This window comes from Fusarium odoratissimum (genome assembly GCF_000260195.1).
Source record: "Fusarium odoratissimum NRRL 54006 unplaced genomic scaffold supercont1.13, whole genome shotgun sequence".
Classification (NCBI taxonomy): Eukaryota; Fungi; Ascomycota; class Sordariomycetes; order Hypocreales; family Nectriaceae; genus Fusarium; species Fusarium odoratissimum.
The window spans coordinates 158,621-174,368 of record NW_022158699.1 but is presented as its reverse complement, the minus strand read 5'-3'; the positions used below and the strand labels follow the sequence as shown (position 1 = coordinate 174,368).

Below are 15,748 nucleotides of genomic sequence, written 5' to 3'. Positions count from 1 at the left end.
CGACCTGAGGCAGAGAACAGCAAGGTGGACTTCTTAAATTAGGATTTTGTTAACTGATAGTTGGTAGAAAAACAAGTAATAGATTAGTAATTAATTACTTAGGAGTTTCTCTTTAATTTATATATATATATTAATAAGGGAATATATTTTTATAACTCAAGTCTCTTATTTATATAGTGATTTACTAAATATATAATAGTTCTATTATTAAGAATTTATAAGTTTCTTTTAATAGGAATATATTTGAACTATTTTATTATAAAATCTTCAAAATAGAGATTTAAAGCTAATTAATTATATTTAAGTAAGGCAATAATAATATTAATATAATAGCCTTAGCTAATACCTATAAGTAAATTATAGTAAAAGTTAAGTTATTAGAACTGAATTATATATTTTTTATTATAAAGGCTCTCCTTTAGCTAAAATACACTGGAAAAAGGTGAACCATATATGTTTTATAATATAATCTTATAATAGGATGCAAATACCGCATAGTCTGCACGCAAGATCTCTCTTTTGAATCAACAATGATCTATATCTGTGCTAGACCTGTGGCTCCCAGTGAGTCCTATTCCCTTTTCGGCACTCGCGTATTGGCAGCCGCCACAAAATGCCCCCAGGTAATTAGCTCTCTGCTACAGTCATCCTGATGAAGGTTGCAGTCAATAAGCGTCGGGCCATTTGTGTGCGCCATGGCCCGTTCAAGACCCTTGGAGAACTCCTCACAAGTATGGGCCTCCAGACCAAGCGCGTGTCCCTTCCCATTGTCAGTGCCAAATGCCTGGACCAGGCGTGCGTAATCCCAGTTCTGAGCGCGGTTATAGAGTCCATCATGAATCTCCGCCTCGATAGTGTAGCCTTTGTTGTTCATAAGGAGTATGATGATGGGCACTCGGAAGCGAACCATTTGTGATACCTCCTGAGCTGTCATCTGAAACGCTCCGTCGCCGACCATGACCACGATCCTCTTCCGAGGCCTTGCAAGGGCATAGCCGAAAGAGGCGGGGATGGACCATCCAATATGACCCCACTGCATCTCGATTTCGAAATCAGCCCCGAATGGGAGGCTCAGCTTAAGGCTGTTGAACCACGAATCTCCAGTGTCGGCAAACACGACCGTCTGAGGATTGAGGCGTATCAAAACCTGTGTCTGTCGAGCAATCTCCTTCCTCGTCAATCTCTCGGGGCCGCAAGAGGGCTCTCCCAAGGTTGGATCAGGGCGGAGTCGGTTGTACTCGACCATAGTAGTGTCGTTCCAGCAGACTGTTTCTGCGAGCCTGGTCAAGAACTCACTCATCTGAACATTGCTGCAGTATAGTTTAGACGCCACAGTCACACTGTCGATATCGACAAGCAGTTGCGGAACACTGGGTAAGGCCGTCCATCCAACGGTGCTGTAATCTGTAAAGATGGCACCGACACAAATGATGACATCTGCCCAGTTGACGATTGTGTCAGCTGCAAGCGTGCTGACCTGGCCCCAAAAGATGCCGGCGAATTGAGCGTGATCTTCAGGAAATGTGCCCTTTGCAGCAGGCTGTAGCACAACAGCACATCCAATCGCCTCCGCCAACTGACGTAGGGCGTCTTGCGCCATGGCCCTCCGAACTTTTGGCCCCGCAAGAATGACACACTTCTGCCTGGAGCTGATGAAATCAGATGCCTTGGCCACAGCAACGTCGAGTGAATGCTGATCGCTTGGCACAGCTGAGACTACAGAGCTGATGGGCCCAGGACGGAGACACGTTTCGCCAGCCAAGTTGGTTGGCACTTCGATGTAGACGGGCTTTCGGTGTGTGAGAGCAGCTCGGATAGCTCGGTCGATGAGCTCAGGAGCATGGGGAGCTTGACGAATGCGTACAGCGCAGCAAGTGATCTTCTTAGCCATCTCAAGCTGATAAGTAGTGTCATATTCCCCCAGAGTGTGATGCAGTATATGCTGGCTCACATCGTTGGTATTGGGAGATCCGCTGATGAGTATGACAGGCAGGTTCTCAGCATAAGCGCTGCCTACACCATTGAAGGCTGAGAAGGCACCAACACTGTAGGTCACGATGCAAACACCAATTCCATGGCCACGGGCATAGCCCTCAGCGGCGAGGGAGCAGTTAAGTTCATTGGTGCACCCGATCTCAGCCAAGGATGGATGCGCTTCAAGTTTGTCAAGGAGGATGAGGTTATAATCTCCTGGAACAATGAAGTGATGGCGAACATCGAGTTGGGCAATCCTCTCTGCGAGGTAGTCACCCACGGTGAAAGGCGACATGGCAAATGTGGTGTGAGATGGTTGCCGGAGTCTGTTGCTGACTCCGAGGGCGCGATTATTCTTATTTAAATGATACCTTTTAAGACGTTAACACTAATATGTCCTTGCTCCTCTTCGTAGACGAATTGACTATTACAATAAATCTTTGCTCCACTGTTGGTAAATTGGCTGGCTCTGATAATCTTTTCGGTGTCGTCATGTGAGCACTACCATGATCTGATGATTATGATCGCGGACTGCCACAAGCCAGCCGGCTACCAATGGCTATGGGTGGATCATAATTAGGTCTATTGTTCTGCTTCCGTATTCTCGTCATACACTACGAATACCGGCTGCATTCCAGGAAATATGATTTACGCCATTGCAGCAATCAGATCATCTGGAAATGACAAAGTGCCAACGATGATTGAACTCGCGTAAGTTCCACATGACGCTTTAATAAGGTTTTATAATGCTATGATGCATCCAACCTGACGTGGATGGAAGGGATGTCATACCATAAAACAGACTAGTCCTGCTCAACATACGTTCTAGACCCAAGCTAACGATAGCACATCATGTTGCACAGAAATGGGGATGTATTAGAAGAGTAGGCCCTGGTGCAAGTCTTAGACCTCTTGGTGCCTTCTCCGCCTTTACACGCGCAAGCCATGGCTGTAACCAGCAGCAACATCCCCGCCTCAGCCCAGGGCCCCAACAAGCTAAACAGTAGTCATTCAGAACTTGCATGGCTCCCTATCATAATATTACCTCTTCTTGCCCTCACGGCTTTGGTTTTTTTAGGTGCACCCCGGTAAGCAGTGCCTCGAGTCAACCACATGCGATGTTATAGGGTTGGCTGATAGCTATCAAGGCTGTGCTCATGGGCAAGATACGATTTCTCATTGATCGATGAATCAACCAGTTCCTCGTCCTCTGCATCAGCCAGGCACTCCGGAACCCAGACCAGAGATCTGCCTCACCTGAATGCTGTCGCTCCACCCAAAACAAGCCAAGCGCTGAGATCTGAGCTCTCACATGAGGTGCATGCTGCCTGGGCGGTTCCGAACCGCGACATGACATGGTACGTTCTAGTCAAGATCTATTATGTACCGCATATACCACATATTTTACTAATAGTACATATCCATCCTCAGCGTCATTTGTCTCAATATTGTCAAGGATACAGATTTGATCCGTCATCTACCGTGCGAGCATACATTTCATGCCAATTGCATTGCCGCTTGGTACTTTGCCGGGCACGACACATGCCCTATCTGTGCCCATCACTTTTCATCACCCAAACCCCTGCCCCAGAGACCACGCCCAGTCCACTTATAGAAGTATGGACTGATGATATCATTTATATAGTTTATATTAAGATCACTTCTAGATGCCTCTTGAGTAGTAGCCGGTTGGTAGATACAACGCCGCTACTCAGCTATACTATATCATAACCATCAACCTGTACATGCTAGTCTTGCGCGCAGATCCCATTGTCAGTTATAGAAGCATATCGTGAAGACTTCAACGCATCTATTAGTGTAATTCATTCTTTATATCATAGAATCTTATCTGACGTCAGTCTAGGAGTATTGAACCATTGTGTACATGGAAAGGTCCACAACATCACCGCTTCCACCCGCTAGTCCGTTCCAGCGCTGTAGCAGCCAGGTACCAATTAAACAACTTATCACAAGGCACAAACAAACTGAAACTATTGCCAATATTTTCTTTTAAGTTGAAGATAATATAACATTACATTTATTATAACCCTGAGGTGTGCCTTGTTTATGTGTCACGGCTTAACTCCAGATGCTCAATCTTATTATATAACATGCCCCCCCAACCTCCTCCTCTTAAGTATTACACCTTGGCCACGGTTGGCCTTCTTCTGTTGACCATAAGATTGTGGCTCAGTATTTCCACCCGAGTTGTCAATCTCCTCTTTTCTTCTTCCAATTCCAGAATGCGCTGTCTCGCAGCATCCAACACCTCACCTCTGCTGAAGTGGTAATCATCTCTCACCGAGCCATCCTCGTCCTTAGTTTCACTCTTGAGCATAGATTCCTGAACTGCCCTGAGCAATTTTTCGAAACGAAACTTGAGCCGTGTGCGGTAATCCCTTTCCACGTTGTTGAGTGACTCGCGAGCTAGTTCGATATTGGCCGGTATCGATGGTTTTCCTCGCAACGTCTTGGGCTTACGAGAAGCTGAACGCATTTTTACTGCTGGAGAAGAGGCCTTTGGGACATCTTCTAAGCTGTCTGTCTGCAAACTAACGGTAGTGGCTATTGGACCCTTCGTTCCAAATTCTTGACTGAGACCTTTGTCTGGATCCATGCTGAACCATCCGGACTCGGAGGACTCGGGTCTTACCGGAATGCTTGGACTGAGGGTGAACAGGCCAGAGTCACAGGTTCCTATACGGATCATCGTTGGATCCAACGGCAACGGACCTGCGCTAGAGGAGTCGGACAATAATAAGTTTGGAGTCGAGAGGGCTAGATGGTATCCGTCAATTCCCCACAATGCGTCGTCAAGTAACAAGTCTTCAGTCTGGACCAAATGTTCGCCGCCTTGCATGACCGGATCCAAAAGATGGCCCGCAGAAGGTGACTGCAAGAAGTCAGTATTGAACGATTAAACCTGGTCTCAAGTTGCAACTGAGCTTTGGTCATGATCACAAGGGGGATATAAGAATGCTGGAGGCGAATTTAAACTTTACCTAACTACGAAGGGCAGTAAATTGTCGGGCTGTGACTACATACCTCAAGTCCGCTGCCTCGTCTATCCCAGGAAATGTCACCAAGGTCAACAGCGATGAGATGAGCAGGCATTATTGAGACTGAAAGGTTGATTGGCTAGAACGAGTTAGTACGAGTGTACTAAAGTTCACAGCATGAGCCTGGAACAATGGCAGAAACATTTTGTTGCACAGCTGTATGGTTATATGTAACATCACAAACCCGAATCCCGACAAACCTACATTATCTCGGCATTCTCTATCAGCATTTATGCTGTAGCAACTGGCCAGAACAATCTAGTGCTATTTGGAGTTCAGGCCTGTGGCTAAGAGCTTATATCACCATACAGAACTTAGTGGCATCTTGAAAAGATTTGGTTATGTCGGTTACGAACGGAGAATCATCATGCGATATTCTAGATACGGTGGGCACCATTTGGGAGTCGCCGGTGTTATGTTTGCCCTATTCGGATCGGCAACACAATAATGGCAATCGAGTCTTTGTGGCTGATTAGGGGTTTTTGCTTATCTCTCCCCTTTTCCTTCTCTGTCGAATGACTCCACATAAGCATGTGATCCTGTCGGTTATAACTCCTCTGGTATAACCTCACTTCACCTTTCGCATTGTTGTGGCTTGAACTTGTTCGAAAAGCTCAATTCATCCAAGTGCCTAGCCCCCCTCCGCCGAGTTCTAGACTATGCATACTACATGCAATTCCAGGAATTCAATGCACCATTATAATTGACGTCGACGGTATGACGAAATCTCCGTCAGGTTGGGGTATCCATTACAATGACATGATGGCGTTCACTAAACCGCCATCTCCACACAATTTCTGCCATCTTGAGCTTGTGACGACATCATGACTTGACTGTCCGTACTAGCCCTCATGCATCTTTTTCCAGCTCTCAAATCATGTTACATTGTATTGAGAAGATCACGCCATCAGCAGATCGGAAGAGTCCTAGAATATTGGACTGTATCATAGTAGTCCCATTAAAAAGTCAGTGAATATTTGAAAAGTCATACCGTTAATTCACCCTAACGTCGCTGAACTAGCATGCATGCATGCAGCAGTAGCAAGCTTATTCGTCGTCACGCAGCCCATTCATTTGAACTGATGGGGCACAGTGAAAAGCTTGCTTATTTACCTTGTCATATCCCCTGCCTTGCCGCGACCCCGCGCAGAAGGGATTGATTTGGTAGATTTAGTGCAGAAGTGGCGTATAGGGTATGTGTAAGAAATCAGTAATTTGTTTTGCATGCAGCCTACACGGCGTCTTGTCACGTCAAACTACTGGGTCAAGGTAGCAATTAAATCCCTTCACTGCTTTGATGGATTGAGCAGCGTGTTTGTGCCGTGCTATTTTAGTCGCAGGTATGATCTCTAAGATTGTTCTTGAATGATTGTTGTTCCTTTACAACTATTAATATTTGTCAAAGTCGCTATTTCATGTTTCTCACCACCACCTGAAGAGTCATCAGGCCACGTCAGCCTGTCCACGATCTCGTTTGCGGTCACGACATTTGGCGGCAGCTCGACGATGTCATTCCAGCTTAATCCTTTCATCTACTCTCTTCTCCTTGTCCAAACTGGTCCTTCCTCTTCTCCCTCTCCTTTGCTGATCTTTAGTGACTGGAAGTAACTGACCTCTTTCGGCATTCTTTCCACACCTCCTCCCCCTTGACGGGTTCGCCTTCGGCCGAAGGACTTCTGTATGCGAAGGGTCCAAAGCACCAGAGCTCACTGGCTCATCTGGATGGCCTTGATTGGGCACGGGAAGGCTTTCTTGAGTTTGTGCGGTGGGCTCGGTCGTATCAACAACTTGTTGAGAAGTACTCGGCCCGAGAGCAACTGGACAGGATCAGAAGGTTGTAAGTTATCGGAAACCGATAGCGTAGCCAGTCCAAATGCTTCTGAGAATGGAGACGCTTCGGTGAATGCGGATGATGGTTCACTCTCCCATACAAGAGATAATGGACTCGTGGAAACCCCTGCGTGTTCTGGACTTTGGTAGTCACAACTTAAACCCGACCCCCAATTCCCCCGCCAAGGAGCCAGTCCAAACCTGTCCTGGCGCCGACATATCAAGCCGATGCGGCAAATGCCATGATATCATATGAAGTCTGGACTCCAAAGCGACTGCAATTCTAAATGACAGTGAACAATCTCCTGATCCCCTAGATATCGGCAGTAAATAATCTGATTCAATTATGCTATGATAAACGTAAGGAATCTGTCTGATTCGATATGTTCCGCTGGTCTCCAGGGACTTCCCCATGTTACGCTGCCCTCAGGACATTGCTTATGGAGAGCAGTGGCTAAGTCGCACGCTTGTATTTAGATGGACAAGGGCCCCTCTGAGAAGCATCCTTCCCCAATCTACGGTCTGCGCGAGATATAATCAGCATTATTCATATACCCATCGCATAATGGTTTTCTAAGTTGAAAAATCTCATCTGCATTAAGTATCAAGCTTTGAGAAGCCTGTTCATCACATCTTCAGGCACTAGGCCACTCACGAAACTCCATTCCACGTACTCATTAATGTCTCAATACGCTATTTCCTGGGTCCCAGTCTCTGTTATCGAGGATAGGGAGATGACGTACCAAGGCGAGCCGCTCAGTGTTCGGTACGAAAGAGCCCGTTTTGAAGCAATACATGGGATACAGGGGACAAAGGCCAATGCCAAGAGTAGCAAAGCTCATAAGGTAAAGGTTTGCACCAACAAGTAACCAACCAACCACGTATGTTAACTAAGTATTATTAATAAAGTGTAGGAGCAATAATGTACAAACCAACTACATATACCTAATCTGCCTTACCTTATAGAGATACCTAGGTAGGAAAGACTACTTAAAGAGGTTAAAGTAGTTTAAAAGTATTTTTATTTTTAAGTATTAAATATAATTTGACAGCTAGTATTTTTATAAGATTAGGAGTACATAAAAAAAGTAATATTCTAAAGATAATTTTAAGTATTATAAAAGAAATAATATATTATATTAGAAACTAATATAATCTTTAGTTTATTCTCCTAGAAATCGATATAACTTATTACTTATAGAGTAAAACGCAGAGACAAAAAGCCTAGATCACGAGATAAGCTTATTATAAGCCTCGACCCCGGCGTTATCTGGTTCCCCCATTCTGTCTATGGCTCAGGCCTATGCTTACTTTAAAGGAATAATAGGGATCTTTCTGCATTTTATCCCAAGCCTGGGATGTCGTGTCATTTGTAGGAACTACGGTATTCCAAGCCTAGGAGATAGATATCTGTTATCTAGGAATATACGATGAAAACCTTGGCCTCCGTCTTGCGTTGCGGGCTGTAAGACGCATAATGTTCTTTATTACACAATCCATTCTTTCCCCTTATATCGTTATTCTCTCAGACTTACAAGAATATGCAATACCTACAATCCCTATATCAGGAAAGCTTAATCCCTTATGTGCACCATCTGAAGCACGACAGGATACACAAGATCGGAAGTCAGACAGCAGCTCAGCCTTGCTCTTGTGTCTAGAACATATAGCTATACAGATTATGATAAGTGGACTAAACGATGATTGTGGTGGGGGAGTGGCTGCTTATCTGCATTCAGGGTTTGATAACGAACACGCAATGGGATCTTACATTCTGACATGCTATCACATACATGCTAGCCTATGAAGGATAAACTTTAAGCAGGTTTGCATACAAATTCTCCAAGAATATTTAGTTCTCAGAAAGAGCTTTCAATATATCTTTCTTACATCCCCTACCCTTCAAAGCCTTTCGTCACATTAGTAACCAAGAGTCGCCACCAAGCCAGAATGGCATCACGGGCAAGTCCAATTGATCTATCATTCCCCCCTGCCACGCTGAGTCCTGCGATTACGCCTGCGACCGAACATTCACACCGTCAGTCATGTGACAGATGCCATAGTCAAAAGCTAAGGTGCACTCCTCGTGGGGGAAGCAAAACAGGAGCTTGCAGTCGTTGCTTTCGACATGGTACTCAGTGCGTGTACAGTCTCAGTCGGCCCAAGGGTCGCCCAAGTTTGCACCACTACAAGGGTGAGACATTGCTTGCGCCTTCAAGACTACGCAGGGAAACGGTCGTGCTACCGCTTACGCCCGAGGAGGACGGCAATACGAGTATCCAGGAATCTAGATTGACATACAGTTGTCAGCTATCAGCCCCGCGTCATGCCTCTGGAACCATGGGTCCATGCCAACTTGGGTCGGACCCTATCCTGGCTTCGGGGCCGTATCTTGAACTGATGCCCGAAACATTGTCAGATCACGCGTCGCAACTAGGCGTCTGCTCTTGGGACGCTATGCATGCGCAATATCAGCCCATCGATTTGTCAAACTTGGCGTCCAGCACCCCAATCGACATGCAGCTGGGCCTTCACGACTCTCTGTTAGATCTATGCATGCTCGGGGCCCAACAAGACCCTCATTTGTGCATGACGCAGCAATTGGCAAGCCAACCACCTTACAATCCCGACACCGCCATGTTAAGTCTTGCTCAGCTCGTCTCCAGACTTCATGCTCTATCTAACAAGAGCCATGAGCTCTTTGAGAACTGGGAGTTATCTCAAAACCTGAGACATGTTGACGGCCCTGTGCCCGCGATATTTCTCAATAACGCTGTCTTCAACGTCGTTGCACGATGGCTTTTGAACCCTTTGGGGGACACTGACGATGAGTGGACAAATGAGTCGGCCAATGAGGGGCTTCTGGTTGAGATGCTATCATTCTCATCTAAACTCACAAAAGCGACCCTGGCCCTTGGAGAGGAACTCGGAACCCGAACCAACAAGGCTGTATGCGACAACAGTGTAGCGCAACATCTAGTGGTTGCATGTCATATGCTGTTGCTTAGCAGCTTCGGAGCCGTATTGGGCGCCTTGCAGGATGGCGCCGACGCCGAACGTCGCGCCGTCCCAGAAACCACAGCGTCAGGACTCGAAGATCCCCGGTTGGCAATGGTGGTACAGTTCTGTTCTTACTTATTGGTGCGACAATGCCGCGTGGTCGACGGTTATCTGCAAGCGAATTCGGGACCGAAGTCAAGTGCAGAATATCGGAATGAAGGAACTGAGGACCAGAAGTTGATACAGGAGTTGAAGGCGCAGGTCAATAGCCAGGTTGCATCGTTTCAGAGGCTTTGGCATGTTGATACGTAGGCTAGTTGCGTGTTATTCACAGATGGGGCATCCGTTAGAGAACTTGTTATCCTGATCTCGAATCCCTGTTACTTTTGGTGCCGAAGACTTCATTCACGCCCTTTGAGTTAACTCGGTGGCAACAAAGGGAGAAGGACGAGTTCAGGTATGCATGTAATTCCTAAGCCGCAGCCTTTGATGGTGACACAGAAAGTTCAGAGAGCAGTGGCCTTTACATATAGATCCTCGCTATTGTAATTACTAACAAGTTAACGGAGTTCATATCTGCTTAATGAAGTCTAGCAACAAACTAATTCCTAACACTTGCTAATGTTTTTCAGAATAATACAATACTTTTCTATATGGAATTTCGAGAATGAGAAGCTGTGAGTACTCCAGTTTCTAAACCCTCTCAGATAAATATTAGTTACAGATGCAGTACACACATAACATTAAAGACTCACACTCAGTCATACCCTAGACCTGTCTTTCCATAAGTTGGATGACCTCTTCCCTTACTCTCCATAACAGCAAGTCCTTCACCCCTCTTCGGTTCAACCAAGCTCATACCCAACAGCCTCTCATAGAATGGCACAGACCTCTCCCAATCTCCCGTGAGCAACATCGCTCGTCGCAGATCCGGCATCTCGTCCAGTGTTACTTGGATACAACGAACAAGCCAGCTCCCCAAACCCTTGCCTTGGTATGTCGGATCAACCCATACATCTGTAAGATACGCAAAAGTAACAAAGTCTGTCACCAACCGAGCGAGGCCGATCAGTTTGCCTGGCGATTCTGGGCTGGGTGATTGAGCCGAGTCGTAGATCCCGAAGGACAGGGAGTTGTGAAGTGCCTCTTTGAAGGCTTCGGGTGATAGTGCGCTAGCCCAGTAGAACTCGCTCGAGTTGAAGATGTCAGAGAGTTGAGATATGGGAAATAGGTTGGGGTCTGTTGAGATGACGAATTGATCTTTTTGCCAAGATTGCGACTGGAACTTTGTTCTAAGAGACGTCATGATGGGCTCGACCTGTGCTGAGCTTGACGCAGATGAAAAGGTAGATAGTCAAAGAGAACAAAAGTATTGAAACAGGATTTATGCTTATAAATACTTTATCGGAGCGTAGTGACTCATTGGCTTGCGATGCGCCCTTCAACCTACGAGGCGCGCGAAGTGGGTGATGAGGAGCTAGCCTCAACGTCTCACCAATGATAAGCCGTCCTTCCTATCGTGAATTCGCAGTCACCAATCTCAGCAAAAATAGTTATATGTGATTGTAAATGACTCAGAGTATATTACAAGAAACAGTGCTTGATTGAAATCTTTATTCTAAGACAATTTATTATTAACAAGCTTCGGCTGCCGTGATCCGTCCCTCCTGGAGGGACATGCGATCTATTCAGGATCGGAACGATGCTCCGAGCCCGGAGCCGTGCCGAGTTTCCTCACAATGCACAAAACCAGCCTTGTTCGAAGGCCACTATATTCCTCGGATCCCAACCGAGTCAAAACTCTGAAACAAAGCCTGCGTCTCGGCCATAAACCCCGATAAAGTCTGGTTATCAGGCTCTGTCTTGGTAACAGACCCTTGCCAGCCTTGCTTGTAGACTCGTGTTTCCAGAAACTCAAGTTCCATACCGCCTGAAGCGCGAGACTGCAATACTTGCAATAACTCTCTAACCCTGTTGTCGCCCTGGATAAAATTCCTCAGAGCATCAGCATTTAGGTAGCGGTATGCCGCGCAGTATGATCTGCGGTCTGAGCTCCATCCTCCAATTGAGTAGCTGGCGACGACAGCACCTGGGCTTAGCATGATGGTGCGATCTAGTTCCTGGAGTACGGCGTCCAATTGCTGAAATTCGCTGGAAGTGAGCGCATTGGCGAATCGGAAATTCAAGAGAGCTGTGACTGTGTCGTAGGTGCTGGATAAAGCCGTTTGTCTAGCGACATCGCTGGAGGTGAAGGTGTATGTGTCTCTAGTGGCTGGCGCTACAGTGATGGATTTCCAGGCGCTGGCGAGCTCTGTTGCTTGTTGGCTAGCCTCGAATTGACCCCGACCAGCTAAGCTCTTCCAATCTTCGAGACATTCTCGTTAGCACGGTTCTTATCTGAGCCGTTTTACTGTACCTACCGATAAACAGCTTAGCTTTGGTCGGGGCGTTATGCACAATCCCCCACCAGACGATGCCCGTTTCTGGATGGTCGAGATACGTCTTTAGCGTCGCCGCCCATATCTTGCCGACCTCGGTATTCTGATCCGAGAGCGATGCATGATTGCTAGAATTCGAGAGTTGCAAGCTGATGATTTCTGTACCCTCGTAGGGAGGAAACTGAGAAGATCTAGAGTTGGCCATGGTGGTTAAACATGCAATTGAGGTTTTATTTGACGACTGCAAAGATTACACGTGTATGAACTTGGTCTTTATAAAAACACTGGAACCGCTGACGTAACGCGATGGGGTTACTTTGTCATTTTCAGACCGTTTAGCGACCGTGCCCACTGTCAGCCGCTGAATCCGACGCTGAATGTGAAACGAAGCTCATTAAACCCTTGCCATTTGCACTCCTTTTCATGTGGATATGTTTAACCAGGCAATCGCAACAGAGACTCTAGTAGCGTTTCAACTATTTTCCAATTTGCAAAAAGATATAGAAATTTATAAAGATACTCGTCAAGCAGGCTATCATATCAAACTCTTAGTATCGGAATACATACATCTATTAAGCTTAATACGTGTCATTCCTATCCACTCCCAATTCATAGAAACTCTCAATCAAGCTCAAAACAGCCAACGCAGCACCGTAGGTCATGTCAACACCTTCCTCGTTAGCCTCCTTCTCAGGGCTGGCAGTCAAATCCTTGTCCTTAGTCGTGTAGAACTGTCTTGTAGGCATCTCCTCCGGTAGAGGATGGAAAGGCAAGCCCGTGGGCATGTCGCCGTCCTTCAAAGGCTCGCTGACATTCTTGCCATTATCAGGCCCAGTTCTGAGCAGTTTCAGGACGATATCGTATGCCTCAAACTTCTCGTTGCCGTTCTGGAGACCCTGGAACATGACGTACACCGCTCGGATGACGCTTTCCAGTGCACCCACGATCCATGCATGGTGGGATGAGGCTGCTTCTCCGACAAGATACAGTTGGCCCAGTGCATTAGGCTTGATGATTTCTTGCCACATATTAGAGAACTGCCCGGGGCCAAAATACGCGAATGCTCCTGACATGTTTTGGTCTCTGTACCAGTCGTAGCCGTGGTGGTCAATGTATTGCACTTCAAGAAATTTAACCATTTCCTCAAACGGACGTTCTCTTCGAGCATGAAGCCGCGCAAGGTCGTGGATGATGAGCCGCTTGAGCTCTGCGTCGTCCTGTGTTGTGTTGTTGGAACAGAGGGAGCCAATACGCTGGGCATCTTGACCCCAAGTATACGAGCACAGAAGCACAGCCGGCTTCTCAGGATCCCACTTGTCCTCACCCTCGTTTGATTCGATGTTGTACGATGGGTAAACACAGACACGGAGGGGCAAGTCTGTTCGGGATACACCACCCTTGGCAATGTTGAATGGATCCGTTTGCCACCATGCAGTGCGGAATTTCATGCCGACTTTGGCAGAGGCACCATACCCAAGAGCTCGGATGGCCTGCTTAGTACCCCAGGATAAACCAGCATCGGAAAGCTCCATACGCTGAAGGGCGCCGAGGGTGGTGCTATTGAAGATAGCAAAGTACTCCCTGTCTTTAGTCTCGACCTTCTTGGTCTTGGAATCTGTTCTAGTGGTTTTAATCTTCATTGCGGTATACTTGCCGGCTTTGCGCTCCCGACGAAGCGGAACTTGAGCATCGATTGATTGAACCTTGGTGTTGTATTCAATGCGCTTCTTGATCTTCATAGCCATTCGCTTGGCGATCTCTTGAGCGCCGCCATCGATGCACCACCAGTACTGAATGTTCTTAGTAGCTGGGTCGTCGTCCATGTCGGGGGTGTGGAAATCGAGCTCTTCAAGGACACATTCTGTGAGGGATTGGTCATACCAACCTGTACCGCTACCAAGAGTGAGTTATTGCGAAGTGAAGCTTTGATATAAGACTTACTAAGTCATCGTCTCAAGATACTCGATAGTGTTGTAGTTGTATCCAGGGCCCTTGGGGAAGTCATCAACTGGAAGCTTGGGTCCTTTTCCAACCTCTTTCTGTTGGCCTCTATGTACTCAAGTCAGTCTCTATCCGTTCTCGAATCGTCTTGCAAAGGCAATGGATACTTACGAGCCAAGGAATTGTCGAACGCTCATATGATCGGCCCTCATGAGAAGATCCCATAATTCTTGAGATGCTGGCCCTCTCACCCCACGTTTCTCATCTTTGCCGGCACTCTTGAATGGTTGCTTCTCCTCCTCTTTCTCCTCTGCAATTGCCGCCTTAAACTTCTCTTTGGCAACGTCTGTGAAGACCTTTAGGGCTGCGCTGACTAGATCGCTGGGGTTGGTCTTAAGAAGACTATAAAGCGATCAGAAGTGGTCCGTGGCTGCATGTTTCTCAGGCGTCATACTCAGGCGGGATCTGGCCGTTCGCAGGGAGGCCCTCATTGACCTTATACGGATCATTCGATTTTTTCTTGGGGTCCCAAACATTACCTCTTGTCGTTATGTCGTTGATGTAGGCAGGACATTCATCAAGCTCGTCCTTTAGGTAATAAGGGATCAGGCCCGGCTTGCTTTCCTGGGTTATTCCGATGTAATGGAACAGCTGGAATGTTCTTGGGAACATATCAGCAAAAGACTTCCAAGTTTGCGTCATTAGTCTAGTTTACCTCTTCATGATAGTGTTGTTGGGGAAGCGCATAGCACCGACATCGTAGTAGTCGTGCTCTTCATCAGAGAAGTGATGGGTGTATAGACGTCCACCAAGTCTTTCCGCACCAGCAGCTTCAAGGATGTCGTAGGTGATCTTCAGACCTTTGCCCTTGAGTTCTTCATGACCGTTGAGCCAGTCAAAGAGCAGTGCAGCGAACAAGCCAGCGACACCGGCGCCAACAATGCCCACGCTAATCTTACCCTCCTCCTCAGGGATATAGCCTGGACCGGTGAACTTCTTGGTCTTTTCTCGCAGTGAACCTATGCTATCCTTCTCGCCGATTTTAGCAGGAAGAGACGCCCTCAAGCGTTCGATAACACCCTTGAGGTCGTAATCCATACTCGCCTGGGCGACATCACGAGCCCACATATGCTTGTAGGACTTTGTGAATTGATGGACTTCCGTAAAGGTGCCTTGCGAAGCCATGATTGAGAGTTGAATGTTTGTTACCAAGCTGAAAGATGTGAACTGATTGCTATAAGGAATGTTGGGTTGACCCTTCAGCACAGGATCTATCTTTTATAAATCTCCACCAGCTTTACCGATACGGAAGGAATTACGCTTTGACATCTACGCACATTTCCCCTTAGCGGCTTGTCCAGCCGCATTCAACGCATGTCTCGAAAACAGCGCGAACGTGGATACCTGAGTCTCACCAAGTTTCGACAGACCTTCCCCTTTCTAACGACTGCATTCTTCTATCAAAAGAGCTGTTGCATATTCTTAAGGGCTGTTCTCTTGATCAAC

The 15,748-nt window shown here is 46.8% G+C and overlaps 7 protein-coding genes across 10 annotated transcripts; 2 read left to right on the top strand and 5 right to left on the bottom strand.

Annotated features, from left to right (window-relative positions):
• Positions 1 to 285: 285 nt before the first annotated feature.
• FOIG_08432 (pyruvate decarboxylase) lies at positions 286 to 2,573 on the bottom strand. Its single transcript, XM_031208469.1, has one exon. It carries the CDS (start codon positions 2,267 to 2,269, stop codon positions 572 to 574), a length of 1,698 nt encoding a protein of 565 aa, XP_031061475.1. The 5' UTR covers positions 2,270 to 2,573; the 3' UTR covers positions 286 to 571.
• Positions 2,574 to 2,816: 243 nt separating this feature from the next.
• On the bottom strand, positions 2,817 to 5,246 carry FOIG_08430 (uncharacterized protein). 2 transcript variants are annotated; one of them, XM_031208464.1, is made up of 2 exons: positions 5,020 to 5,246; positions 2,817 to 4,867 (listed from the first exon to the last, which is right to left on the bottom strand). In XM_031208464.1, the coding sequence occupies exons 1-2, from the start codon at positions 5,086 to 5,088 to the stop codon at positions 4,115 to 4,117; spliced, it is 822 nt and encodes a 273-aa protein (XP_031061470.1). In that variant the 5' UTR covers positions 5,089 to 5,246; the 3' UTR covers positions 2,817 to 4,114. The 2 variants fall into 2 exon arrangements, with proteins under 2 accessions (XP_031061470.1, XP_031061471.1); XM_031208465.1 differs by having other exon boundaries at positions 3,886 to 4,867; positions 4,977 to 5,246.
• Positions 2,817 to 5,246, top strand: FOIG_08431 (uncharacterized protein). Of its 3 annotated transcripts, XM_031208467.1 has the most exons (3): positions 2,817 to 3,062; positions 3,123 to 3,332; positions 3,406 to 5,246. In XM_031208467.1, the coding sequence occupies exons 1-3, from the start codon at positions 2,920 to 2,922 to the stop codon at positions 3,587 to 3,589; spliced, it is 537 nt and encodes a 178-aa protein (XP_031061473.1). In that variant the 5' UTR covers positions 2,817 to 2,919; the 3' UTR covers positions 3,590 to 5,246. The 3 variants fall into 3 exon arrangements, with proteins under 3 accessions (XP_031061473.1, XP_031061472.1, XP_031061474.1); XM_031208466.1 differs by having other exon boundaries at positions 3,123 to 5,246; XM_031208468.1 differs by having other exon boundaries at positions 2,821 to 3,332; positions 3,406 to 3,841.
• Positions 5,247 to 8,813: 3,567 nt separating this feature from the next.
• On the top strand, positions 8,814 to 10,081 carry FOIG_08429 (uncharacterized protein; the record flags this gene model as incomplete). The annotated part of the gene is made up of 2 exons (XM_031208463.1): positions 8,814 to 9,827; positions 9,872 to 10,081. 2 exons carry the CDS (start codon positions 8,814 to 8,816, stop codon positions 10,079 to 10,081), a joined length of 1,224 nt encoding a protein of 407 aa, XP_031061469.1.
• Positions 10,082 to 10,427: 346 nt separating this feature from the next.
• On the bottom strand, positions 10,428 to 11,348 carry FOIG_08428 (uncharacterized protein). The gene is made up of 2 exons (XM_031208462.1): positions 10,619 to 11,348; positions 10,428 to 10,556 (listed from the first exon to the last, which is right to left on the bottom strand). Exon 1 carries the CDS (start codon positions 11,167 to 11,169, stop codon positions 10,621 to 10,623), a length of 549 nt encoding a protein of 182 aa, XP_031061468.1. The 5' UTR covers positions 11,170 to 11,348; the 3' UTR covers positions 10,428 to 10,556; positions 10,619 to 10,620.
• Positions 11,349 to 11,350: 2 nt separating this feature from the next.
• Positions 11,351 to 12,557, bottom strand: FOIG_08427 (uncharacterized protein). Its single transcript, XM_031208461.1, has 2 exons — positions 12,284 to 12,557; positions 11,351 to 12,228 (listed from the first exon to the last, which is right to left on the bottom strand). The coding sequence occupies exons 1-2, from the start codon at positions 12,504 to 12,506 to the stop codon at positions 11,633 to 11,635; spliced, it is 819 nt and encodes a 272-aa protein (XP_031061467.1). The 5' UTR covers positions 12,507 to 12,557; the 3' UTR covers positions 11,351 to 11,632.
• A 322-nt stretch (positions 12,558 to 12,879) lies between these two features.
• Positions 12,880 to 15,427, bottom strand: FOIG_08426 (uncharacterized protein; the record flags this gene model as incomplete). The annotated part of the gene is made up of 5 exons (XM_031208460.1): positions 12,880 to 14,194; positions 14,243 to 14,350; positions 14,414 to 14,644; positions 14,697 to 14,903; positions 14,958 to 15,427. The coding sequence occupies 5 exons, from the start codon at positions 15,425 to 15,427 to the stop codon at positions 12,880 to 12,882; spliced, it is 2,331 nt and encodes a 776-aa protein (XP_031061466.1).
• Between the last annotated feature and the right edge of the window lie 321 nt (positions 15,428 to 15,748).

Coding starts and splice junctions, on each gene's coding strand:
- FOIG_08432 (XM_031208469.1), bottom strand. CDS start 2,269: ATGTCGCCTTTCACCGTGGGTGACTACCTCGCAGAGAGGATTGCCCAA.
- FOIG_08431 (XM_031208466.1), top strand. CDS start 2,920: ATGGCTGTAACCAGCAGCAACATCCCCGCCTCAGCCCAGGGCCCCAAC. Junction 3,063..3,122: donor GTTTTTTTAGGTGCACCCCG/GTAAGCAGTGCC, acceptor ATAGCTATCAAG/GCTGTGCTCATGGGCAAGAT.
- FOIG_08430 (XM_031208464.1), bottom strand. CDS start 5,088: ATGCCTGCTCATCTCATCGCTGTTGACCTTGGTGACATTTCCTGGGAT. Junction 4,868..5,019: donor GACGAGGCAGCGGACTTGAG/GTATGTAGTCAC, acceptor GACTTCTTGCAG/TCACCTTCTGCGGGCCATCT.
- FOIG_08428 (XM_031208462.1), bottom strand. CDS start 11,169: ATGACGTCTCTTAGAACAAAGTTCCAGTCGCAATCTTGGCAAAAAGAT.
- FOIG_08427 (XM_031208461.1), bottom strand. CDS start 12,506: ATGGCCAACTCTAGATCTTCTCAGTTTCCTCCCTACGAGGGTACAGAA. Junction 12,229..12,283: donor CAAAGCTAAGCTGTTTATCG/GTAGGTACAGTA, acceptor AATGTCTCGAAG/ATTGGAAGAGCTTAGCTGGT.